Raw genomic sequence first — 27,397 nt, 5'->3', positions numbered from 1 at the left:
CACAGATAAATCAAAGAAAATGATCTATACACAAAACTATCCACAAACGCTCACTTCAGAATGGGGCATTCACACTCCTTGGCAGAAAGGATCAGCAATCATACTTGCACTCACTGCACTCTCACACCACACCTCACCGTGAGCACAGCATTCAGGCAAAAGCACCCACCACCACAATCGGGACGAGATGCTAATCTTCCGCAACTGGCTGCCCCAATTCTGAAGAGAGAAGAAAGTGAATAACACGAAATTCCAACTATCACAAAAACATTAAACAGAACAACAGACAATTTAAGAGACACTTTTAAAAGAGTTCACCATATCACTTTGGCTCATCAACTAGAGGTGCGGCGTCCGGCCACCCCGACAATGCCAGGATGGACAGAAATGGGTAAAACGGCAAACAAAATTACAAAAGAAACAAAAGAACCACCTTCCAAAGGCTACCCTTTAGTCGCCCACACAAAAAAAGAAATAAGACAAAAGACTTGAGTCACACACAAAATATGTAATGGATAATATACTTGGCACAACTCAAGTCAAATAAGGAAAAATATATAAACCACACAACGAAAATCAACTCAAATGAAAATCAAATAATGTTTAAAGAAAACTGCAGAAAGGAATGGTGACCGCTAGGTGGCTGATCTGACTCCTGTTGGTTACTCACAATACATAATCGACGCTCAAAGCTTTCCGCCAAAGGCCCGTAATTGTCGGTCCAGCTGATGGAGCGCGTTCAGCACCGTGAACGCAACAGTTAATGACACTTATGTCTCCGGGTTCAATATAGCAGACAGCCAGAACAATCCCGCCCCACTTTAAACCTGAGGTTTAATCTCGGTAATCAGATGATCACGGAACAGGCGCAAAACAATGCAGACAGCAAAAACGGAACATCCCACAGAAGCTTAGATGAACCCAGAGCCCACTGTGACGTCCCTCGCACGTTGGCCCGCACCTTAAATATAATGAAATATTAATTTGGCCAACCCAGCTACTAGCAATCCTATTTTAGTCAACTGTTAAAACATACCTGTAGTGCGATTCACACGGCACCAAAACTGCTGTGTATTAAACAAGCATCAAATCGACCGCCTCCCACAAGGTTCCTCTGTCCAACCTTTAGCGAATAAAATCATGTAATCCCTGTGAGGCAAGTCCACGAACAAACCATGCCAGTATAGTCACTGCCACAGCTCTTACTGTAAAGAGGTTCATTCACGCGTCCCGCCGGAAACACGGCGTCTCGCCCAAATGACGCAGAGAGACGCACACACATAGCGACACCCTTATATACGCAAGGGACGCAATTAACGGGCACTTCCCCTTCATATTTAATAACCCTAACAACAGAGAACGGTACTGCTACACAAGGCTTTATAGGTAATAAGCAAGATTTTAAAGTTAATGCGATGCTTTATAGGTAACCAGTGCAAGGTTGACAGAACCGGGCTAATACGCTCATACTGTATGTGTAAGAACTCGAGCTGCCGCATTTTGGACCAGTTGGAGTTTTTGTAATAGGCCTGCAGGGCAACCACCTAATAGTGCATTACAGTAATCTAGTCTTGATGTCATAAAGGCATGTATAAGCTTCTCTGCATCTGATGGTGACAGCATATGATGTAGTTTAGATATATTTTTAAGATGGAAAAACAAAATTTTTTATGTTTTAGCGACCTGGTTCTCAAATAACAGAGTACTATCGAATAAAACGGCAAGATTTTTTGCTGAAGATGAGGATTTTATCGAACATCAGTCAATAGTTAAGCAGTATTCTTGGTTGTAACGTATGGCGGTTTTTGGTCCAATAAGTAACAGTTCTGTTTTGTCCTGTTAATTCATACTGATCCAACAATAAATGTGTTTGTTTGAGTTCATTGGATCAGTGCTTTGAGGTTTATTGCCACTATGGCTTCTGTATGACACACAGTGAACTCTTTTATTAGATTCACAGACACGCCTGTTTTGCACACGTCTCTCAAACACACAACCAGGAAACTGCATTCAGGAAAAGTGAAAGTAAAAGTGTTCTTGAGCTGACGTGTGTGTTTGTGGTAAAATGGCAGAAGGTTTTTCAGAGGATCACTTCATGTGTTCAGTGTGTCTGGATCTACTGAAGGATCCAGCGACTCTTCACTGTGGACACACTTACTGTATGAGATGCATCACAGACTTCTGGAATCAGGACGATCAGACGGGAATCTACAGATGTCCTCAGTGCAGACAAACCTTCAGCCCTCGGCCTGTTCTAGGGAAGAATGTGGTGTTTGCTAAAATGTTGGAGAAACTGAAGAAGACCAAACTTTCTGATGTCTGTTACGCTGAAGCTGGAGATGTGGAGTGTGACGCCTGTACTGGAAGAAAACACAAAGCCATCAAATCCTGTCTGATGTGTCTAAACTCTTACTGTCAAACTCATCTTGAACGTCATGAGGAATTTCTCTCTGGAAATTCACACAAAATAGTGAATGTGACTAGAAAACTGAAGGAGATGATCTGCCCTCAACATCAGAAGCTTCTGGAGGTTTTCTGTCGTACTGATCAGCAGTGCATTTGTTTGATGTGTTTGATGGATAAACATAAAAACCACGACACAGTTTCAGCGGAAGCACAGAGGACGGATGAAGAGGTCTGAACTGAAATCACACACTGTTGAAGACTCTTAATGTTCACACATCATCACATGACTTATGATCTTTACTTTCTATGTCCTTCAGAAACACTTGAAGGAGATGCAGAGAAAGTTCCAGATGAAGATCCGTCAGAGAGAGAAAGATGCTCAGCAGCTTAGAGACACTGTGGAGTTTCATAAGGTGATGTGATGTCTTGCCGTAAGGTGTGTGTGTGTAACTGTAATATGTGTGTGCGTGTATAACTGTAAAGTGTGTGTGTGTAACTGTAATGTGTGTGTCTGTATAACTGTACTGTGTGTGTGTGTGTGTGTGTGTGTGTAACAGCGGTGTGCACAGACAGCAGTGGAGGACTGTGAGATGATGTTCACTGAAGTGATGTCATTCATTGAGAGAAGACGATCTGAGGTCACACAGCTGATCAGAGATCAGGAGATGGCTGCAGTGTGTGTGTGTGTGTGTGTGTGTGTGTGTGTGTGTGTAACGTCTTTGTTACAGATGTAACCTCAGCTTGCAAAGTGTTGTGGCATAAAGGACACATGCGTTGTGGCATCTCTCGACGTTGTGTCGAACCGACAGATGGGGTTCCTATAAGAAATGCCGATGAGCTTTGCTGTATCACAACCTAAAGCGGCGCGACGCTGACCGGCCTAGGAGAGTCACGGGTGAGCACTGCCGCAAATCATGATTTCCCAGTGAAAAACGTAAGGCAGCACTTGTATAAGGGCGAGGGCTCTTACCAAGGCCACCACAGGCGGGGGCCTTCCTGCTCTAGATACAAGATGGCCGACCGGGCACCGTGAGGCACACTGGGGAGCGCAGGAAACTTGAGAGGGGAGCCTGTGCTACGGAGGCCACATCCTACCGACAGGAGGTGATATGTGGAAATTGCACACACCGTCTCGCCGGGGGAGTTCAAAGGTTCTCCAGTGGGGAACCAAGAGTGAGAAATACGTCAGACTGGACGACCCAATGGGGGAGTGCACACTATGTTGAAGAATACACCAGGGAAGAGGAATGCTCTCTTACTACAAAAAGTGGGCGCCTGGCCCTAAAAACAGGCCCAGTATGTGTCCGGAAGGGGCAGGAGCTGTCCCGAGGGGACTCAACAGTGGTGTTGACTGGAGTCACGCCCAATGTCCTGTCTTCCCTGGGTTGTTTCCATCAGCTTCACTTTTCTTAGGAGGTGGCAGACGGGGAGTCAATGCCCTCCTCAACGCTCTTCCCATGGGGGGCCACCTACAGAGGGTACACCGGGACTGCAGCGGGAACGGGGCTGCTGGGAAGCACACACTTCTTCACCGTCGTAAACAGTGTTACCAAATGCGACGGGTGCACCGAGAAAGCGTACTTTCTTGGAGTCACATATCTGTGCAAGGCTGAACCATAGGTGTCCCTCTTGGACCACCGGAGTGGACATCAGCCAACCCAGCGCAAGCCATCACCTATTTGGCCGAAGTGCAGAGTCAGTGGGGGCACGCAGCTGAATCGTGTCTTTCCTCGAGCAGGGGCAGCTTAAACCTCAGCAGTGCAAGCGTTTTGGCACGAGTGTCAAAAAAAACTTACACGCTTGTTCGCTCCCTCTAGGTTGCAGCTGCCTGTGGGCACAGGTGTGCCGCAACTGCATTCTTGACCTGGGGTACATCAACATATACATAGCTGCCAATATCAAGGAAAGTTCGTCTGACGTGAATGCTCTGAAAAGGGGGCGTACCCTGTCTTTGTGAGCTTGTCATGCACATACAATGCATGATTGTAAAGTAAATGAAAAGTCTCCGTAAGAAAACTGTCGATCTGCTGACGGGGTGAGAGTGGTGAAAGAAGCTGAAATAAATCTATGTCCACACCTGCCAAAATCTGCGTCCTGATGTTGGTGGAGACGGGGGGTCGTTCCAGAACCGGGGCGCTGACTGGCACTGGCATGGAAGCTGCTGTAGCCAATGAGAAACTTGGTCATGCCTGTGGTAGAGATAGGAACGAGGGAATGGCGCCCCATAGAGCGGCATCAATGGTGGGGGCCTGAGGGAGGTAGGATGGGCCCTACCCTTGGGGGAGGGGAGGAAAGCCGGGAACCTGGGCTTGGGACACTAACGGAGGCAGCCTCATGTAAGGAGTTAGCGGCGGAGCCGCTGGCCAGAAGTTTGGCGTGATGTGGGGAAGAGGTTGGTGAATTGTTGAAATTTGTATATGACCTGCTGAGGCGGCATGGCAGCTAAAAGTCTTGGCGTGGAAATGGAAGGGCCGGGCTGGGCTCGTGACGATCCGGGATCCTGATTCGGCTCCTCTGTGGTTGGTGGCAGGGCCTTTGTCTGCAGTGAGACGTATAGATTGTATGAAGTCCCGGTTGGCCAATGCTTGTCGCAAGCTTGCGACGGTCCACTTCTCAATGGTTGGGGTGGCCGTATGTGTGTGTGTATGTGTGTGTGTGTGTGACTGTAATGTGTGTGTGTGTGTGTGTGTGTGTGTGTGTGTAAATAACTTTACTGTGTGTGTGTGTGTGTAACAGTGGTGTGCACAGACAGCAGTGGAGGACTGTGAGATGATGTTCACTGAAGTGATGTCATTCATTGAGAGAAGACGCTCTGAGGTCACACAGCTGATCAGAGATCAGGAGACGACTGCAGTGTGTGTGTGTGTGTGTGATCAGTGTGTGTGTGTGTGTGTGTGTGTGTGTAACTGTAATGTGTGTGTGTGTGTGTGTGTGTGTGTGTGTGTGTGTGTGTGTAACAGCTGTGTGTGTGTCTGTGTGTGTAACTGTAATGTGTGTGTGTGTGTGTGTGTGTAACAGCGGTGTGCACAGACAGCAGTGGAGGACTGTGAGATGATGTTCACTGAAGTGATGTCATTCATTGAGAGAAGACGCTCTGAGGTCACACAGCTGATCAGAGATCAGGAGACGACTGCAGTGAGTCCAGCTGAAGGACTCTTGGAGCAACTCGAGCAGGAGATTGATGATCTGAGGAGGAGAGACGCTGAGCTGGACAAGATTTTACACACAGATGATCACATCACTTTCCTACAGGTCACACACAGATGTGTGAAGTCTCTTCATTCATCCACATTACACTGACAGTCTAAACAACATCATATCTTGTGTCAGTACGGCTTGTTCAATGTGAAGTCATGATGGTGTTTGTGTGTTTATCTGATGGTGTAGAGTTTTCAGTCTCTCTCTGCACCTCCTGAATCTTCAGACGACATCAGTGTCAATTTCCTCTTTTCTTTTGATGCTGTGAGAGAATCTGTCCGTCAGCTGAGAGACAAACTACAGGATTTCTGCACACAGCACATGAGAAAGATCTCAGGTAAGACACTGGACATCTGACATCATATTAGAATGACATCATGAGATTGACACAGTTTCTATCTGCTGATTTCCACAGTCTCACACATCACTGACCCCCGGACCAGAGACGACTTCCTACAATGTAAATAACACACACACACACCTCCTCTAGAAGAGCATCTCTCTGAAGAATGAAAGACTTGATCATAAATCATACATAATGACACACTTCATGAAAATACATTCAGTCATAAGAAACAAAACATCTGTGACGTCAGTTATAGTTGAATATTGTCTAAATACATATGAATCACACACAGCTTCTTCAGGACACTCATACATGAAGAGTTCAGATACGAGACATGGATCAGATGTTTATATTCATCATTCTGTGATGTGTTTTTCCTTCATCAGATTCTCATCAGTTGACTCTGGATCTAAACACAGTGAATAATAATCTCTGTCTGTCTGAGAGAAACAGAAAGATCACAAACACTGAAACACTCCAGCAGTATCCTGATCATCCAGACAGATTTGATGTGTGGTATCAGGTGTTGTGTAGAGAGAGTGTGTGTGGACGCTGTTACTGGGAGATTGAGTGGACTGGTGATAATGTGGATATATCAGTGTCATATAAGAGCATCGGGAGGAAGGGACGTGGCCATGAGTGTTTTTTTGGATGGGTTGATCAGTCCTGGAGTTTGTTCTGCTCTGCCTTCAGTTACTCAATTTGTCACAATATGATCATGATTGATCTCCCTGTAAAGCCCCGATCTGATAGAATAGGAGTGTATGTTGATGAGAGAGCAGGAATTCTGTCCTTCTACAGCGTCTCTGACACAATGACCCTCATCCACAGCATCAGCACCACATTCACTCAACCTCTCTATCCTGGATTTAATGTTTATGAGAATTCATCAGTGAAACTGTGTGATCTATAGATTATACAGAGATTCCACACAACACACTCATAACATCCCAGCCAGCAATGACATGTGGGGCCCAGATGAGGGCTTCATGGGCGGCAAATGTGGGCACCATTATGGGCTTGCACCCGGGATCCACATTGGGGCAAGCCGTGGAAGCCCAGACGTACTAAAAGTGGGACCCGTAAGGGTACTGTATGGGTCTTAATTGGTCAATTCATGTCAGACCCATTTGGGCCCCACCTGCCCAAATGGGTCTAAAGTGGGCTTGCACCCGGGATCCAACCATGGCAACCCAGATGGGCTTTAAATGGGCTCTGTAAGAGTCTTATGTGGGTCATGCCAGACCCATTAGGGCCCCACCTGCCCAAAGGGGTTTGCCCCCAGGATCCAGCCGTGGATGCCCAGATGGGCTTTAAAAGGGATCTATAAGGGTGTTATGTGGGATCTTAACTGGGCAATTCATGACAGACCCATTTGGGCCCCACCTGCTTATAGGGCGTTTAAAATGGTCTTGCACCCGGGATCCACACGGGGGCCAGCCGTGGATGCCCAGATGGGTTTTAAGTGGGACCTGTAATTTGGGCCCCACCTGCCTAAAGGGGTTTAAAGTGGGCTTGCACCAGGATTCAACCGTGAATGCCCCTATGGGCTTAAAGTGGGCTCTGTAAGGATCTTATGTGGGTCCTAACTGGGCAATTGATGCAAGGCCTATCTAAGCCCAACCATGCCAAATGGTTTAAGGAAACAATCTAAGAAAAACTAAAAACGAAGAATGAATATAAGAACTGCAAGGAATTTATTGTCAAATTGAACAACAAAAATGATCTTTAAAAAATAATTTAAATGTCACATGTCAACAAATCAAAACTATATTTTAAAAAAAATCTCTGAAAAAAAACATCTCTCCAAAAAATACATTAATACAATAATACAAAATTGTTACATTAAACAACAAACATAATCTTTCAAAGTCACAACATACCGGTAAATAAATCAATAATATCCAGCTAGCAGCAGTGCTTTCCGAATGAGCAGTTAACGTTTTGAGCGCGAAACAAGGTCTTTGCATTACAGGCCCCTTATAGATGTCCTAAGAACTGCCTGACCAAATAACAATTAAATACTGTAAAATTCGTAAATTAAAGGATATGTGAGAGAATTAACAAACGTTAACTGCTTCGCTGGCTTTATTATGAATGAGCCTAATTAGGTGTTGTGTGCATAACAGGCAGTGGTGGAAAGAGTACTGAAAACCCATATATGTTTTCCCAGTTCAAACCCATGCCCACTTGGCCCATTAATATGCCATGCAGTACCCATATATGCGTTCCCAGTTCAAACCCATGCCCACTTTGCCCACAAATGTACCATGCAGGACCAATATATGTGTTCCCAATTCAAACCCATGCCGACTTTGCCCATAAATGTACCATGCAGGACCGATATATGTGTTCCCAATTCAAACCCATGCCCACTTGGCCCATTAATGTGCCATGCAGGACCCATATATGCGTTCCCAGTTCAAACCCATGCCCACTTTGCCCACAAATGTACCATGCAGGACCGATATATGTGTTCCCAATTCAAACCCATGCCCACTTTGCCCATAAATGTACCATGCAGGACCAATATATGTGTTCCCAGTTCAAACCTATGGGCACTTGGCCTATAAAAATTCTATGCAGGACCCATATATGTGTTCCCAGATCAAACACATGCCCACTCGGCACATAAATATGTCATGCAGGACCCATATATGTGTTCCCAGATCAAACCCATGCCCACTTGGCCCATAAATATGCTATGCAGGACCCATATATGTGTTCCCAGATCAAACACATGCCCACTCGGCACATAAATATGTCATGCAGGACCCATATATGTGTTGCCAGATCAAACCCATGCCCTCTTGGCCCATAAATATGCTATGCAGGACCCATATATGTGTTCTCAGTTCAAACCCATGCCCTCTTGGCCCATAAATATGCTATGCAGGACCCATATATGTGTTCTCAGTTCAAACCCATGCCCTCTTGGCCCATAAATATGCTATGCAGGACCCATATATGTGTTCTCAGTTCAAACCCATGCCCAATTGGCCCATGCCTGTCCCTTATGGGGCCCATGAAATTAGCTCATATGGGCTTCCTATGTGGGACTCATACTACAAAACCCGCTGATTTCACCCAGCCAAAGCCCATGCCCACACAGTAACCATGGAACCCGTACTTAACCCATCTGGGCCCCACATGTCATTGCTGGCTGGGATGTCAGCCATTAACATGAGAAAAATCTGCTTATATGGGGTGTAATAAATAAATCCTTTAAAGCTACAAATGATTATAAAATAAAGAATAAATCACTCTTTCTACAGGTTTTCAGTTATTTTATTTTACAGTATGAATTTGTTTTACTGGATCAATATTTGAGAAACATATACGCTTGTATGCAGGTGTAACTCCTGTACTCAAGGAGAAGACACGTGTCAAAATAACTTCAGAAGAAATCATAATTTCCCTTTCTGTCGGCCTCTCGAACCGACAGATGGGGTTTGACTTAAGAACCTATCATCTTCTGACTATTTTGAAAAGGCCAATGAAACTGGCGAATTAAATATGCATGCCGGACTCCGCCAACGGATATCCGGGTATAAGAGGAAGACGGCGTGCTGCATTAATTCACCTTTTGTTCTTCGGAACCTTTGCATCTGATGACATCTAGAAATTGCCACGACGTGTTGCGGAGTGGCCCTTGTCAGTGACTTCCCCTGGGCGTCTCGGCAGTTCCAGTGGTGTTCTAAAAGAGCTAATTTCCGCTGTTCTCGTAGGTGCAATACACTCATTGAATAGGGGGACGGACATGGATTATCCCTTCGTGGATATGTCATGCCTGCACTGCGGGCGGATGGTGATTCAGACGTTGCGGTCACGGGTGGCTGAGTTCTTCTGGGATCCAGCCACTACCTCGTCTGCTTCCCGTTCTGTGACCGCGGTGGCTATGGCCTGCGAGCAATGAGGGTGCAACGAGCAACGAGGGTGATAATAATATAGATCTGGTTATCTCTGACTCTCCTTCCATCAAAAATTTGTTGGTATATGACCTGGGCGTTTCCGATCACAGCATCATCTCCATGGACGTCTCCTGCCCGTCCCCCCTCCCTAAGCCAGAACGTGATATCCATTTTCGAAATATAAAAAACATCAACCCTGTCGTTTTGTACTCTGATATAAAACTGCTGGCCTCAGTCAACCATCCATCAGTCAATACATCAGTTGAACACTATAATATTTCTCTTCAGTGCCTCCTTGATACACATGCCCCCCTTAAAACAAGAACTGTGTCTTTCTCTCGTTCTACCCCCTGGTTCACGGCCGAACTAAGAAAGATGAAGGCTGGTGGCCGTGCCATTGAGAGGCGTGTCAAATCATCAGGCCTGGTGGTACACAAGCTGGCATACAAACAACACCAGAAGGCCTATGCAGCGGCTCTAAAACAAGCTCGGTCCATCTACTACTCCAACATTATCAATAACAGTCCGGGAAATTCCAAACAGCTTTTTTCCACCATAAATCAACTCCTAAACCCCAAAAATCAAACCTATTCTGAACCCACAGCAGAAAAATGCAACAGTTTTCTTCAATTTTTCAGAGATAGGATAAACCTCATACGGTCTCAGCTTTCAGGTTCGCCAGATCCATCTCCACCATCTGTTTCCTCACAACCTCCTCTTTTCAGCACTTTCACTGCAGTCACACAAATCGAAGTTCAGGATCTCATCAAAAAGATAAAGCCTTCCACCTCTCCCCTGGACCCTTTCCCTACAGCACTCATCAAATCTAACCTGTCGGCTATTAGTCCTCTCATCACACAAATTATAAATCAGTCGTTAAACTCTGGTCTTGTTCCACCCCCACTCAAAACTGCCGTTATCAAACCTCTTTTGAAGAAACACAACCTTGACCCAGAATGCCTCTCCAACTACCGGCCCATCTCACATCTTCCATTTCTCTCCAAGGTGCTTGAAAAAGCTGTTGCTGCTCAGCTACAGGAACATCTACAACGTAATTTACTATTTGAAACATTCCAATCTGGTTTTCGTCCTGCCCATAGTTCAGAGACAGCACTGTTGAGGGTTATCAATGACCTCCTTATTTCTGCAGATTCTGGATCCTCCTCTATACTCATCCTACTCGACCTTTCTGCAGCCTTTGACACCGTCGACCACCACATCCTTCTAAACCGCCTCCACACTGACATTGGTTTACGTCACTCTGCACTGGACTGGTTCACTTCCTACCTCACTGACAGGACAGAATATGTCAGCCTGGGATCTGCCAGGTCCCAAACAGCTCCTGTCACTTGTGGTGTCCCCCAAGGATCTATCCTGGGACCCCTGCTTTTTATTCTGTACATGCTGCCACTGGGTCGTGTCATCAGCCGACACGGCATCTCCTTTCACTGTTATGCTGACGACACTCAGTTATACCTGCAAACCGATTCATGCTCCACCCCGGCTCTTTCACCATCACTGGCCACCCCATCATCAGCTGCTCCCTCTTCACCATCATCTTTTACCCTCTCAAACTGCCTGGAGGAGATTAGGGCTTGGATGAGTCAAAATTTCCTCCAGCTTAACACTTCCAAAACTGAAGCCATACAAATCGGCACCCCTCATCAGGTCCAGTCATCCCTCATAACCACTATCTCTTTCTCCGGTCAAGACATCCCCCTCTCAACTACTGTCACCAACCTCGGTGTGAAGCTGGACCCACAACTGACCTTTGTAAATCACATCAATTATCTGTACAAAACCTGCTTTTTTCATATCAGAAACATTTCAAAACTACGCCCCTTCCTGAGTTTTTCTGACGCAGAAAAACTCATCCACGCACTAATCTCCTCCAGACTGGACTACTGTAACAGCCTGCTCATTGGTATCCCAAATAAACACCTTCAGAAACTTCAATTCATTCAGAACTGTGCTGCCCGAACTCTGATGAAAATTCGCAAATACGAACACATCACTCCCATTTTTCAGAACCTTCATTGGCTCCCCATAACCTCAAAAATTCAATACAAGATTGCCCTCATCACCCACCATTGCATCTACAACAACGCCCCGAAATACCTCAAAGACCTCATTAGCCCGCACTCATCTACCCATAACCTCCGGTCCCAAAGCACAAACCTCCTCCATCAGCCGCGCTCAAGACTCCGCACCATGGGAGATCGAGCTTTCTCCGTGACTGCCCCTCGTATCTGGAACTCCCTCCCTGAACATCTGAGAAAACCACAGTCTGTGGACAGTTTTAAAAAACAGCTAAAAACTGTTCTGTTCAGGCAGGCGTTCATAAGTTGTTCGTAGCCTTTCCGAATCTTAAATTTGTTCTCCACTGCTCATTTTAACTGTTTTTTCTTTTTCTGTTTGCATTTTATTGCCTATAAATGTTTTCTGTTGTTTTCTAAAATCTATGTGTTTTGATATGGCTTCTGTAGCACTTTGAGATTTTATTATGAAAAGTGCTCTACAAATAAAATTTATTATTATTATTATTATTATAATATGGGCATTACTGTGAGGGTTACTCCGCCAGCCACCGGCTCGCGGAACATTCATGCCCCGTCTCTCTTGTCTGGCAGTTCTCCAAGGGATGGTCCCACTCCATCTTGCTCCTCCGCCATGCACTCGGAAACTATGCGTGATGATGAGATGTCCTTTGCAGCATCGGAGGGCGACCTGCTAGCATCCAAACCCAATTATTCCTTGGAGCCCCCGGGAGGTCAGGCGGACGTCGAGATGTTGGCCATGCTCTTTCCGGCCACCGCGAGCATTGGGCTGCAGTGCACAGCACCTGCTCGACAACAGCCCCGGCCTTCTTTGTCATCGGCTCCGGTGCCATCCGGAAGAAGACACTGAGGAAGAGACCACTATCTACTCAGCAGCTGCCGCGAAAGCAGAAGCGTTCCTGACGAGGCGCCCCATCCCAACACCTGCTGGGCCCCTTCAGCAATGCCCACACGCAATGGCGAGAATAAACATAAGCAGCCTTCAGCACTCTCACCTCGACTGTGATTTAGCTGCGCCAATCACTGGGCAGGCAAACAGCAGACCTGGGGCCCCCCCGAGGCCCCCCCGATGAGGGACCAGCACTGCTAGCCATAAAACCACCCCCCGTGGGGTCGACAAAGCAGATCGTACCTCTAGTCTCCCTGTCTCGGAACCTCCCCTCAGGAGGTACATCTTCACAGGAGGAGGTGTCAGGCGACTTGTGTTAAATGCCCTGATGGTTGATATGTTTCAGCAGTTGTCTGGACCAGTACGTGCTGGCCCTGCACTAGAGGCCGAAGCTCCACTCAGGGAGAGAGGTGTTCATGTACTAAACTATCTCAACGACTGGCTTATCTTGACACATCACAAGATCTCTTGGGCAGGTCTCGAGGCTAGTCGTGGTGACAACAGACGCCTTCCTGCAGGGTTGCGGTGTCCAACGGGTGCGCAGTGTCGGTCGGTGGACGGGCCCCCACCTGCGCTGTCATATCAACTGCCTAGAGTTGTTAGCTGTTCTACTTGCATTGAGGGGGCCTCTCGTGCAGGGCCAGCAGATACTGGTCCGGTCAGACAGCACAACTGCCGAAACATATCAACCATCAGGGCATTTAACACAACTCGCCTGACACCTCCTCCTGTGTAGTCAACAGTTGACACATCCCGGGTGACCTGAACCAGACAGCTGACGCGCTCTCTCATCAGTCGATCCCTCGTGGAGAGTGAGATGGCCGCCTGACACCGTAAGGAGCATTGGGAAGCACTATTCCCTCAGGAATAGGAAACGCGCAACGGAGACCACTTCCTACCACAGGTAGGAGTTTTAGTGGAGACACCTACATGGTCTCGCCTGCGGGGGTGAACTCATGGGAACAATGTGCGGTTGTACTGCTCGAGGTGGAGGCCCACCTAGGAGAGGTCAACACGGGAGCCGGCTCATGAGGACACATCATACGGAACCGCCCTGTGGGGGACCAACTGTGTCACAGACTGTGAGAATTGGAAATAAGCTCCTCTAGCTTCAGCTTGTAGCAGTGCTTGGCCTTTTTGATGCCCCTCTTCAGATTTGCCCTAGAAGTACTATAGGCCTGTGCATCATCCGATCAGAAGGCAGTGTTGCGTGCTTTCAACAGGAGGCGCACTTCCTTGTTCATCCATGGCTTCTGATTGGGGTTGTGCTTCTGGGTCTGTGTCTGCTTCTGGGTTGTGACATTATCAATGGTGGAATTGATGTAGTCCAATACAGAGGAGGTGTAACTGTCGATGTCCGTGTGAGAGCCACTGGTGGCCTGAGAAGCAAACAGACTCCAGTCTGTGTATAGAAACCTTTCCTGGAGTGAGAAGTCTGCCCCCGCAGGCCACACCTTGATGGTCTTCACTGATGGCTTCACACAATTAATGAGATTAATGTACTTGGGGGTGAGGAACAAAGAAAGGTGATCATATTGACCCAGGTGGGGGAGGGGGGTCGCGGCATAAGCTTCAGCCATGTTTGTGTAGACATGATCCAAAGTTTTGTTTCCTCTTGTGAGGCAGGAAACATGCTGGTGAAATTTAGGGAGCGCTGTCTTTAAGTTTGAGTGATTAAAATCTCCCGCAACAATAAATGCAGCCTCCGGGTGAGCAGTCTGTTGTTTACTGATGGCTGCATGAAGTTCTTTCATAGCAAGCTTGGCATCAGAATCCGGTGGAATATAAGCTGCCGTTATAATGGTGGAAGTAAATTCCCTTAGAAGATAAAACGGTCTACATTTAACCATGAGAAACTCAAGGTTAGCCGAGCAGTGTCTCCCGATAATAACAGAGTTTGTGCACCAAGATTTGTTGATGTAAATGCACGATGTGTGTTGTAGCCCGCTAACTCAATAGCGTTGTCCGGTATGCCGCTGTGTAGCCATGTTTCCATGAAGATTATGACATTGCAGTTCAAAAGTCTTTTGCTGTTGATGATGCGGAGTCGAATCTCATCCATTTTGTTCACTAATGATCGAACATTAGCAAGGAAAATGCTGGGTAAAGAGAGCCGGTGTGGTGTTAGCTTTAGCCTAGCTCTTAGCCCTCCGCGCTTCCCCCGCCTTTGTTTACGATCTCGACGCCGCCGGCGAGCACTTCCGCCCGGCTGTGTGGGGTGCGTAGCATCGGATGTTCTGACGATCTCAGGGATGAGTTGAATGTTGATAAAACTTCCGGAAATGCGTAAACTGATATCCAAAAGCTCATGCCGGGTGTACGATGTAAATGCACAACTGTTCTGGACGAACAGACCCGAGATGAGCAAGAAATACACTATATAAATGCTAAAACTGGAGAGACGCTGAGACTCGCGATGTTCTCGGCAGAGCCGCTCTCCTCCCCGGGGTCTCCCCCGCGACCCTCTGGCTGAGATGTGCTCCGGGTTTTACACCCCGTACTTCATTGTCCCGAAGAAGAGCGGCGGGCTGCACCCTATCTTGGACCTGCGTACCTTGAACAAGCACCTACTCAAGCTGCGCATCCTGACGTCCGTCATGCGTCAAGGCAATCGACCTGAAGGAAGCGTACTTACCGATCACAAGATCTCCCGTGCCCGCTCGCAGTGAGGGTGCACTCCACCAGGGGTGTGGCCTCCTCCTGGGCACTGGCTCTGGGCGCCTCTCACAATGTTCTACATCATCTTTCTTTAGTAGTCTCTTTTTGTAAACAAATAATAATTGTTCTTATTAACTCAAAATAAAGCATGTATAACCAAGTATGCTCTTGTTACTTAAAACAATAACATTTTGTCAACATATAAAGCTTGAAACGGTTTACCACACATAAGTTATCAATTTCTTTCTTCATTTGAAATATAGCTGAACATTTCACTTTGCATACTTTGGGTTAGATCTGGAAATACTGCCTGATCGAGTTACATAGTATTTTCTGGTTGCTTGGCAGGCATTACACTCTGGGATGATGCTACTGAACTTGTAGGTGTTATCTGTTTGCTTGTGTTTTTTTACTTGTCAAGGAACTTTTCTCTTGTGTTGGTGTACAAAGTCTTTCGGGTTTTGTTTTGTTGTATTCTTCATCCTGTGTTGTCAGAGGTTAGTGGTCTTATTCCACAACATAGGATCTTGGTTCCTTGCAGATTTCTTTAATGATTCTGACTTTATTATATCCATGGTGTGTTTGCAGTCTGACTGTTTCTCCTTTCATCAGGGAACGAAGAGGTTTACTGGTCTTGTCATAATACACCTTCTGTCGATGACACTTGTGTGCAAGTTGGCTTCTGACTTCACTATGACTTTTGGTAGATGGATACAACAAGGTCTTGTTGATTAGAAGTGTCGTCCATGTCTGTCTTGACATTTCAACAGACAACTATGCAATGTCTTTGACTTTCGGGTACTGCGTGCTCAGCTCGCCTTTTCTGGGGTTCGCGGTTTTGCTGCGGATCTTGCTGAGGCACGGGAGACGAGGCTTCCCTTTTTTCTGCAGGGTTAGAAAGCACCGCCTTGGGGCAGTCCTCTCGCATCGTGTAGGCAACTGAGGATTTACTCTGGGCTGTAGCCAAGGCTTTACGACATCGGGATGTCATCCTAGCTCATCTCGAAGCGTTCTTTCCCCTACGCAAATGCAACGTATCTGGGGGTTATATGGGACTCGATCGCGATGCAGGCACAATTGTCTCCTGCACATGTCGAATCCATCCAGAGCACAATGAGGAGCATCAGGCTAGACCAGAAAGTCACTGTTCATCACTTTCAGAGAGTTCTAGGTCATATGGCGGTGGCTTCCACTGTGATACCTTTGCACCTACTGCATTTGAGACTGTTTCAGCTGTGGCTCACAACCAGGGGGTTTCATCCACAGGCCAAGGCCCAGAGGCAAATAAGGGTGATGCGCAAGGGCCTTTGCACTGATGTGGTTCAGACCTCGGCTTCTGACTTAAGGTCTCGGTCTGTGTTGTCGTCGCAAGATGCTAATGACAGACGCTTCCCTCACAGGTCGGGGTGCGGTCTTATATGGCTGTCCAGCCCAAGGGATCTGGAAAGGTCATCTTCTCGATTAGCACATCAATTGCATTGAAATGATGGCTGTATTTCGGGCCCTGTAATAATACATCCGGCGGTTACAAGGCTACCATGTCCTAGTGTGGGTGGAATACACTTCTGTAGTCTCGTACATAAATCACCAGGGCGGGCTGCGGTCGCGCAATCTGAACAAACTGGCCCAGCAGATCCTGCCTTGGGCAGAGAGCAAATTCCTGTCCCATAGAGCAATTCACATCCGGGGCACATGAATGTGGGAGCAGAATTGCTGTCCTGACAAGCTGTGACAAACGGTTAATGGAAACTTCACCCCGTGATAGTCAAACAAATCTGAGACTTCACTCTGATTTCGGCCTGCCACGCCCTGATTGCTGGGGTTTCTGTGGGAAACTCCCTTTAGTCACCCGCTTCATTTGTGGAGTTAGGCGGCTGAGGCCTCCTTCTAGACAGACAGTTCCTTAATGGGATTTTGCTATAGTGCTCGAGGGCCTGGTTGGTGCCCTATTTGAAGCTGCGGAGTCAGTACCTGTCAGGCTTCTGACCCTTAAGATGTTTTGTCTAACATCAATCACTTCTCTTAAGAGAATTGGAGATTTGCAGGTGCTCTCGACCTCGCCCTCCTGAAGCCTTCTGCCCTCCGCTGTTCATGACATTGGAGCAGGAACGATTACACTTACTGTGTCCAGTACGTGCTCTTCCAAAATTAAGTCCACCGCACCAGCCAGTGGCGTAAACCAGAGCAGCTTTTCATTTGTTATAGGGGCCGCAACCAGGGGGGAGGTGCCACCAAGCAGACTATATCAGTCTGAGGGATGCTATTGCTCTGGCCTACAAGGCGCGCGGTCACGCTTCACCTTTAGGAGTCAAAACTCATTCAACAAGAGGGGTGTCATCTTCTATGGCCTTAGCAAGAGGTGTCCCCCTTACAGCAATTGTGTGATGCGGCATGCTAGTCCTCTTCGTACACATCTGTCAGATTTTATAATCTGGATGTCCATGCTACTCCAGGCTCTTACGTCCTGAGTTCTTCATCCTAGTGTCCGACTGATGCATCCTCTTGGCTTGTGCACACATGCCACACAACCTTGTGGGGTTCAGATACCTCCAACTCGTTCTTGCTTTTTCAGAGAACATGGTTACAGCCGAGTAACCCGAGACGTTCCCTTATACCTACACGTACACAATAGTTACCAAAACATACACCGTAAATTCAGTTTACTTATGCAGTTCCTTGCGGATCACAATCTAAAGCATTAAAAGTTAGCTTAAAAGAATAACATAATATTTGCAAGGGAAAATAATGATCAAATTACTTTTTTGGAAGGTTAATCATGGTAATTTTTTTTTAGTAATAATCTTTATCAAATTCAGCTGCATTCTCAGTACATCTCCATATGGTTCAATTTACTGTTATGAACTGTGTAAGGAGAAACCAAGTGCAGGCAGCGAAACAGGGATGAAGGGGTTAACAAGACTTTAATAAATACAAAACACAAAACAAAGGCCCACAATGGGGTAAAAGAACATACGAGAACTGAAGGAGGACTTAACTAAAACAGACTAGAGCTAACACTGACAAAGACTAACTAATACAAAACACTAAGACTAGACTTGACTTGACTTACTAAAGCAGGTTTCATGTACTAGACAACAAGAACGGCATACAAGTACAACGAACGAGCACAATACAATAGACAAGAGGGCATTAAATAGGGGAACAAACACAGGATAATTACTAAGGGGCAGGTGAAGGTAATGAAACACTAATGGGAAGGCTAACGAGACAAAAGGGCGGGAAACACTGACGAGACACGAGAAAGCACATGGCTTTCTCACACAAAACCTAAGGCTATGCCATGACTCCGCTGCAAGACCAAGAATAAACATGACATGATAGCGGAATCATGACATTTACCCCCTGACTCGGACAATCATGGGGCAAACTGAGCCACAGGAGCACTCTTTTTTTATGATGCCATGTTATTAAAACCATAGATGTGTTCTAATAATTTAGATTGATAGGAAACATCCTGAAATAAGATTAAATACTTATGACTTGTATTGCACTTATGCCTTGTTTTCTTTCTTGTTGAGTACCACATAAGTAAAAAATGGCTCATCTTACCCCACTCTTCACCTACCTAGAGAGTAGTATTGCATACTTTGTATCTTCGAAGAGTCTTTAGCTTGATCAAATTAATAAAAGACAGATACAGTTGTGAATATTTCTGAAAACAGGCTAGCCCCTGAAGGCGTGCGGCGGGACAGGGTTGGACCTACATCACGAGTAGTCTCAGCCTCAGATGTCCAGGGGCGGGTCTAGATAATTTTTCTGGTGGGGGGCACAGGGGGTAACAACAATTAATCTGGGGGGCCGCCGAAAAGTAACAAAAATCAAAGCTCCCACTCATCGCCCACTTCAATATGGCCGATCAGTTCAATTTATTTTGTACAGTTACACACGGTTTGTTTTCATCTTGCTTTTCTTGGCCACATTAAATCTGCTGGGTGTACTCTTACCAAGTGCAACGCTTCTCGGAGCAGCTAGCTCTGCGTCAGGAGAGCACCGACCAAGCGCTGGGAATGATGAGAGAAGCAGCCGCTGCCCGGGTGCCGTTGCCGGACGCGAGGAATACTGCCCATCAGCTACTGACAAAACTCACTGCCCAAGATGACATCGAGGCCTACCTCCATACCTTCGAGGTCGTGGCCAACCGGGAAATGTGGGACAAAGCCGAGTGGGCTCGGATCCTGGCCCCCCTCCTGACTGGCGAAGCCCAGCGGGCCTATTTCAACCTACAACCCCCGACCAGGGATAACTATGATGCATTAAAGCGGGAGATCCTAGCCCAGGTAGGCTTGTCTCCAAGCAGCGCTGCCCAACAGTTCCAGCAATGGGCCTACGATGAACGGGTACCGGTGAGGGCCCAAGCTGCCCAACTGACTCGACTGGGACATCTCTGGCTTTTAACGAGGGAACCTTCAGCACTCCAGGTAGCCGAACGAGTGGTGGTCGATCGACTACTACGGTGCCTACCAAGACGGTATAGGACGGCAGTCAGTATGCGGGGGCCCACCACCATCCGTGAAGTTATCGAGGCGGTGGAACTAGCTGGGGCCAGGTCAGAGTGGTCGACGGAGCCTGCCCCGCACCCCCTCCCATATTTCGTGGTCAAGCAGGGTCTTTTGTACTGTGCCGCATTAAGGCGGGGGGAGGAAAAGTTCCTGCTGGTGGTCCCCAAGAAAAAGACCGAGGCGGTCTTCGAATTGGCACATACCCACCCCATGGCGGGACATCTGGCGGCTGCTAACACGACACAACGCATTCGTGACCGTTTCCACTGGCCCGGTCTCGAGGCGGAGGTAAAGAGGTTCTGTCAGAGCTGCCCTACCTGCCAACAAAAGTCGCCCCAGCGTCCTCCGCCCAGCCCGCTCATTCCACTTCCAGTGATTGAGGTGCCCTTCGAGTGCATAGGGATGGACCTGGTAGGACCGTTGCCGAAGTCTGCCCGGGGACACGAATACATCTTGATCATTGTGGATTATGCGACCCGATACCCAGAAGCCCTGCCCCTACGCAAGGCTACGACCAAGGCGATCGCAAAGGAGCTCTTCCTGATGTTCAGCCGAGTGGGCATTCCAACGGAAGTCATGACTGACCAGGGAACTCCATTCATGTCCCGGCTGATGGCGGACCCCTGCCACCTACTCAAAGTAAAACAGCTCAGGACATCGGTGTATCACCCCCAGACTGACGGACTGGTGGAACGCTTCAATCAAACCTTGAAGAGGATGCTTCGCAGAGTGGTGGCAGAGGATGGGCGTGACTGGGACCTCTTGCTGCCCTATGTGCTCTTCGGTGTGCGGGAAGTGCCCCAGGCGTCTACAGGCTTTACACCTTTTGAGCTCCTGTTCGGCCGGCAACCCCGCGGGCTCCTGGATATCGCCCGGGATGCTTGGGAACAACAGCCAGCACCACACCGCAGCATAATAGAACACATACAGCAAATGCGGACCCGAATAGACAGAGTGATGTCCTTGGTGAAGGAACACCTCATGGAGGCCCAGCGCGCCCAACAACGGTGGTATGACCGACCCACCCAACCTAGAGAGTTCCAGCCAGGCGACCGAGTGTTGCTCTTGATTCCCACAACCACGTCGAAATTTCTAGCATCTTGGAAGGGACCTTATACCGTGCTGGAAAAGGTGGGGTCGGTCAACTACCGCATCCGCCAGCCGGGACGACGACGGGAGGAACAGCTGTACCACATCAACCTCTTGAAGAAGTGGATCGCCTCCCCGACCCAGATGGCGGCATTCGCAGCGGCTGAACCACCAGTGGTCCAGATGGGGGAACAGCTGTCCCCCGTCCAGAAAAAAGACCTTCAATCCCTGGTCAGTCAGTTCCGAGATGTCTTCTCGGAGAAACCCGGGCAGACTAGGATAACACAGCACGAGATCCGAACACCACCTGGAGTCATCGTGAGGCAGCGGCCCTACCGGGTACCAGAGGCTCGTCGACTGGCTATAGAGGAGGAGATCAGTCGAATGAAACAGCTTGGAGTGATAGAGCCCTCCCGCAGCCCATGGTCCAGCCCCATCGTGATGGTCCCTAAACCAGACGGCACTCTCCGCTTCTGCAACGACTTTCGGCAGGTCAATGAAGTGTCCACCTTCGATGGGTACCCAATGCCCCGAGTGGATGAGCTCCTGGACCGGCTAGGAAAGGCGCGGTTTATCACTACGCTGGACCTCACAAAGGGATACCGACCGGAATAAGGCGCCACTTTGGGGGGGGGAGTGTGACGAGTCACCCCTGGCGCAATCAGCGTCGCCATGGAGACGGAGGAAATTAGAGCGGCACACCTGCCGATCGTTACCACCTGCAACCACTACTCAGCGGCTTCAAAAGCCACTGAGACTAGAAGGAAGGTGAGCTACGCTTCTCTTGTGAATGACATAAGCTAAGAAGTCTTTCTTTATACACCCACAGGAACAGACGAGTAAGGAAGGAACGACCGGCCGGACCGCTACCGCACCAACCCTGTACCAACCCGGAAGTGGAGGTACGAGACGCCAAAGGATACGGTGAGGGAAGATCCTCCTCTCCGCTGGATATCACTGGACGTCGACATCCCCCTCGTATACCTCTCGTCTCCTGTTAACCTGCTTAATAAAAGTTTCCCTTCGGGGTGGTTTATTGCAAACTCGTGTACGTGTTGTACTTCGCCGGTCACAGTCTTACAAAAGTCATCCTTGCCGATGTCACAGTATCGCTGACCAACTGTGGACATGACAACAGTGTTGTTAAGACCAGCTTGTTTTAGGTTGCCTTTTAGACATCCTCTCTGTGCTGATGTTGCCCTGCTAAGCGATGCTTAGCACTTCTTTCCACAGCTCATCAAAAGATGATTCATCTCTATATTTTACTATTGAGTCCTGCAGCGCTACAATGAGTTAAATTGCTCTGGCGAGTTCAATTGCTCCACTGATGAGGACTACAGCATGTCACTCAAAAACTTGGTATCTCCAAGTATTCTTCTAAAGGTTGCTAGATGGCCAATGAAATCTATGTTTAGCTTCCATGGGCCTCTACACTTCTGTCTCCATAATTCTCCTCATCAATGTCATGAAGGACATGTAGCACAGCTGGAAGCTGGTCCATTAGGTTTCGACAGGCATTACCTGCAAGGCCACCTAATATCACTGAGTCTGGGCAACTCTCGAGGCTGGTCCTCTGGATACATTGAGCATTGTATGTCGTGCTACTTCTGCTGTCAAGTTAGGAATAGGATCAAATAGGATCCTGACAGAAACACATAAAGGCACTTCAGCAAAAAAAAGCATGATGCTTCTGATACTGCTCTGACTGTGTCCCCAATAACCAAATTTAGGCAATGTGAATTGCAGTGCACATAAAAGGCATGCTTAGCCAGGGACAGTATCCTTGCAGACACACCACTGGGTTAGCCACTCATTACTGAAGCCCCATCATAGCCCTGCCCAACCAGCTATTCTCTGAATTCTTAACCGTACTTTCGCAGGCTATTACAAAAAATTCAGTTAGCCCAGCAGCATCAAGTTTGTCTGCATGCTCAAAATGCATGACACATTCAGGCACTTTACCTCTATAGTAGTACCTGAGCACTAATGAAATTTGTTTCAAGTATTTTGTTTAATCAGCTAGAATACTGAACACCCCACTTTCTTTTACCTCTTAAATAACATCCTTTCTCGCAATGTCTGCTAAAACCTCTAAAATCTCATTCTGAATATGGTTGCTGGTGTAGTTGGTGTTGCTATGTCCCATTTTCTGTTATGAACTGTGACGGAGAACCCAATTGCAGGCAGCGAAACGGGGATGAAGGGGTTAACAAGGACTTTAATAATATAAAACAGAAAACAAAAACCCACGAGGGGGTATCAAGACAGTACACAATAACTAACACCATAAACTGAAAACTAAACACTCAACTGGAACTCAACTATAAAGACTAAACAAACACTCACAAAGACTAGCATAAACTTCAAAGATTCTGACACGACAAGGCTTAGGACAGGGTAACAAGTACAACGAACCAGCACAAGACAATAGACAAGAGGGCATTAAATAGGGAGACTAACAAAGGAGATAACAATGGGCAGGTGTGGGTAATGAGACACAGGAGGAAAGCAATACTAGGAACGAGAGGGGCGGGGCCAATGACGAGACTGGAGAGAACACATATTATGTCCTGATTGACAATAATATGTTTCTCTCCACATAAAACACGTGGGTCTGTCATAATCTGCCCCTAGACCAGAAAACCAAGACAAGATTAGGCAGAATCATGACAGAACCCCCCCCTTAATGAACGCACCCTGGCGTTCACCAAGGGAGAACACTAACAAGACAAGACCGACTGGGAAACAGACAACAACCAACAAAACATGGTAAACAAAACTAAGGGCAGACAAGCAAGAACAATAAATGGGTTGGGATGGGACAATAACAAACAAGGGAGGGGGGGTGGGGCAAAACAAGAGTTCATGGGAGGAAGTCCAATGGGTGTGGGACATGGGGGAACAGTTTTTGTCCCTGGCGCTCGGAAGCGCGGAGTCCCAGGGGACTTGGGGGGCGGCGCTCGAGAGCGCGAAGTCGCCGGCAGGGCAGGACTTGACGCCGGCTGGAAGGCCGGCAGGGCAGGACTTGACGCCGGCTGGAAGGCCGGCAGGGCAGGACTTGACGCCGGCTGGAAGGCCGGCAGGGCAGGACTTGACGCCGACGGGACCACCGGGACCACCGGACTTGACGTGACCACCGGGACCACCGGACTTGACGGGACCACCGGGACCACCGGACTTGACGGGACCACCGGGACCACCGGACTTGACGGGACCACCGGGACCACCGGACTTGACGGGACCACCGGACTTGACGGGACCACCGGACTCCGAGCCGCCCTCCGTTGCCTCTTCTTCTTCAGCCGAGCCAACCGCCTGGTGGTCGGCTGCAGGAACGAAGTGAATGGGATGGGCGGCTCGGGATTGGAGGCCTCGGACGAGGACCCCCAAGATCCCCGACTCCCCCGCTTGCCAGTGAGACTGGGCGGTAGTGGAGAGACTGCAGAGGTTGGAGAGTGGTGCGTGGCGATGCCCACAACCCCGATCTGCAGAGGACCACTCTCGGGTATCGCAACCAGCGGAGATGAGTAACATGGGCTCGATGAGGTCGCTGACTCCGAACGCGCTGCGGCCGTTAGCCACACGGCGTCGAAGTCCAACGGCCTCATCGCCCTCATCTCCGAGCGAGAGAGTGGCTCTCTGAGACCGGTGTTGAACAGCACCGCGAGCTCCCTCTCCCCGAAGACGCCCTGTTCAGCTATGTCCAGGAATCTCTCCACATACTCGTCCACAGTCTCACTTCCTTGGCGAAGACTGCAGAGTTGGCGGGACAAGCTGGAACGGTTAGTGTCCATGCTGCTGCTGCCTACTGGGTTCAGTTCTGGCTGGTTCGTTCTGTTATGAACTGTGACGGAGAACCCAATTGCAGGCAGCGAAACGGGGATGAAGGGGTTAACAAGGACTTTAATAATATAAAACAGAAAACAAAAACCCACGAGGGGGTATCAAGACAGTACACAATAACTAACACCATAAACTGAAAACTAAACACTCAACTGGAACTCAACTATAAAGACTAAACAAACACTCACAAAGACTAGCATAAACTTCAAAGATTCTGACACGACAAGGCTTAGGACAGGGTAACAAGTACAACGAACCAGCACAAGACAATAGACAAGAGGGCATTAAATAGGGAGACTAACAAAGGAGATAACAATGGGCAGGTGTGGGTAATGAGACACAGGAGGAAAGCAATACTAGGAACGAGAGGGGCGGGGCCAATGACGAGACTGGAGAGAACACATATCATGTCCTGATTGACAATAATATGTTTCTCTCCACATAAAACACGTGGGTCTGTCATGATTCTGCCCCTAGACCAGAAAACCAAGACAAGATTAGGCAGAATCATGACATTTTCTGTTTTAATAAGGGGTCATGCTTGGCTATGAGCTCCAAAATGGCCAAAAAGTTGCCTTTGTTTCCTGAGTCTTCTGACTCCCGATGGCCACGTATGTGTCTGCATGCAAAACAAAAAGCACTGTCTTGGCACTGAGAGTATTCAAACCAGGTAGTGGCTTTATACCAGGAAGTGCTAAAGACTCTGGTCCTACCCTGTCCGTGTTGAGTTGAGTTGTCCATGTAAAAATATATCCAAAATGAGTCTGTGGTAAAAATACAGAATGGCATTTTGTGCAGAGTGTTATGGACAGAATCCTGAGGATGGGTTGCCTTGGTTAACTTTTTGTGCTTGAGCTTGGGTAACTACCCTACACCAAGTTGAACTAGATCTGCTAAAACAGGTAGATCCGTTCCCAGCAAAATCGGGTATGGCAAATTTTTAGCCACACCTACATTCATCAAATATGATTGATTGTTGATCTCAATATACACCTCAGCAATTCCATTATGTCCGTCTTGCTCGCAGTTTATTTGGATCTGTGTGACCTGATGAGTGAGATCATCTCTTGCCTCTCGTCCCTTTCTTTTTGATAATGGAGGAAAACTTAGAACATTCCTGCCAGAGTTGTAACGGCTGCATCGTCCCGTTGTAGTAGGAGTCTCTATAGGCTGAGCACTTCCTCCTGGAACTCCACTTGCTGCATCAAGATCCTCCTCAATATCCATAGTTGTAGCCAGCTAACCCCTGTTCTTAAGTGGCATTTTAATCCACAATGTCAATTTCACAAGCACTTCTGACACCAACTGTTAGGATGCTCCAGGTGGATGGAGGTCACCAGTAACAAAGCAAACTGCTGTCATGATTCCGCCATCATGTCATGTTTATTCTTGGTCTTGCAGCGGAGTCATGGCATAGCCTTAGGTTTTGTGTGAGAAAGACATGGCTTTGTTTTGATTCTAACTTGCCATGTGCTTTCTCGTGTCTCGTCAGTGTTTCCCGCCCTTTTGTCTCGTTAACCTTCCCTGAGTGTTTCAGTAGCCGCACCTGCCCATTGTTATTTCCTGTGTTTGTTCCCCTATAAAACATCCTCGTGTTCATTGTCCTGTGCTCGTTCATTGTATATTGTACCTTGTATGCGGGCCTCGTCTGTAACCCTTGTATTGATTATCCGTGCATCCTGTCTCTAGTTCTGGTCTTGGTGAGTTAGTCTAGTCTTGTCCTTAGTGTTTGTTTTCTCAGTTTAGTTAGTGATTATTTCTTATCTTGTCTTGTTTTACCCCCTGTGGGTTTTTGTTTTGTGTTTATTGTATAATAAAATCTCTTTTAACCCCGTCATCCCCGTGTCTGCCTGCACTTGGGTTCTTCTACCACGTTCCCCTCATCCACGTTCATGACAACTGCAGCATATGTTTTTTTAGGATGACTTTATTTGTGCCATAGCTTCATTTAGGATCTCATTTAAGGAATTCACACCCATTAATATTTCTGAAAATGTAATCAACTTTGAGTTTTTCAGTATGAATGATCAGACATTTGCACTTGATAGCTGAAGCGGGAATGGCTGTAAGATGTCCAAGATGTTTTGAAACTGGTTCAAAGTAATTTGGATTTGAGGCACAGAGACTGTGCTTTGCTCGTTCATAGAATCTTCCAATGGCATAACACATCTCATCTTAATTTTGGCAAATCAAGAATCTTTTAATACTAAAAAAGCCTTGATCTGCGTCTTTCAACATAACAGTGAAGGAATTACGTTTAAATACACATCAGTAATCTTCTGAGTGAATTACCTTGCCATTTGCAATGATCCGTTTAAAGTACTTTACCCTGCCTCTTTGCACCCCATATCGATCCAAAGCCATATAGTCATCTTTATCAAGTAATCGCACTTTAGGGCAATCCAGCGCAGTGATGCCACATGTGCTAGTCACATGTTTCAACTGTTTTGGTCCTGTCAGAATTTCGAAGATCTCCTTAC

At 47.6% G+C, this 27,397-nt stretch overlaps 1 protein-coding gene across 1 annotated transcript; it reads left to right on the top strand.

Annotated features, from left to right (window-relative positions):
* Nucleotides 1–2,021: 2,021 nt before the first annotated feature.
* Nucleotides 2,022–7,602, top strand: LOC306910084 (tripartite motif-containing protein 16-like). The gene is made up of 6 exons (XM_079484307.1): nucleotides 2,022–2,635; nucleotides 2,724–2,819; nucleotides 5,425–5,658; nucleotides 5,794–5,941; nucleotides 6,020–6,064; nucleotides 6,337–7,602. Exons 1-6 carry the CDS (start codon nucleotides 2,066–2,068, stop codon nucleotides 6,861–6,863), a joined length of 1,620 nt encoding a protein of 539 aa, XP_079340433.1. The 5' UTR covers nucleotides 2,022–2,065; the 3' UTR covers nucleotides 6,864–7,602.
* The last annotated feature ends 19,795 nt before the right edge of the window (nucleotides 7,603–27,397 follow it).

The sequence above is a fragment of the Barbatula barbatula genome (assembly GCF_947034865.1).
Source record: "Barbatula barbatula genome assembly, chromosome: 21".
Classification (NCBI taxonomy): Eukaryota; Metazoa; Chordata; class Actinopteri; order Cypriniformes; family Nemacheilidae; genus Barbatula; species Barbatula barbatula.
The sequence above is the reverse complement of the archived record's forward strand: the minus strand, read 5'-3'. Positions and strand labels throughout refer to the sequence as shown.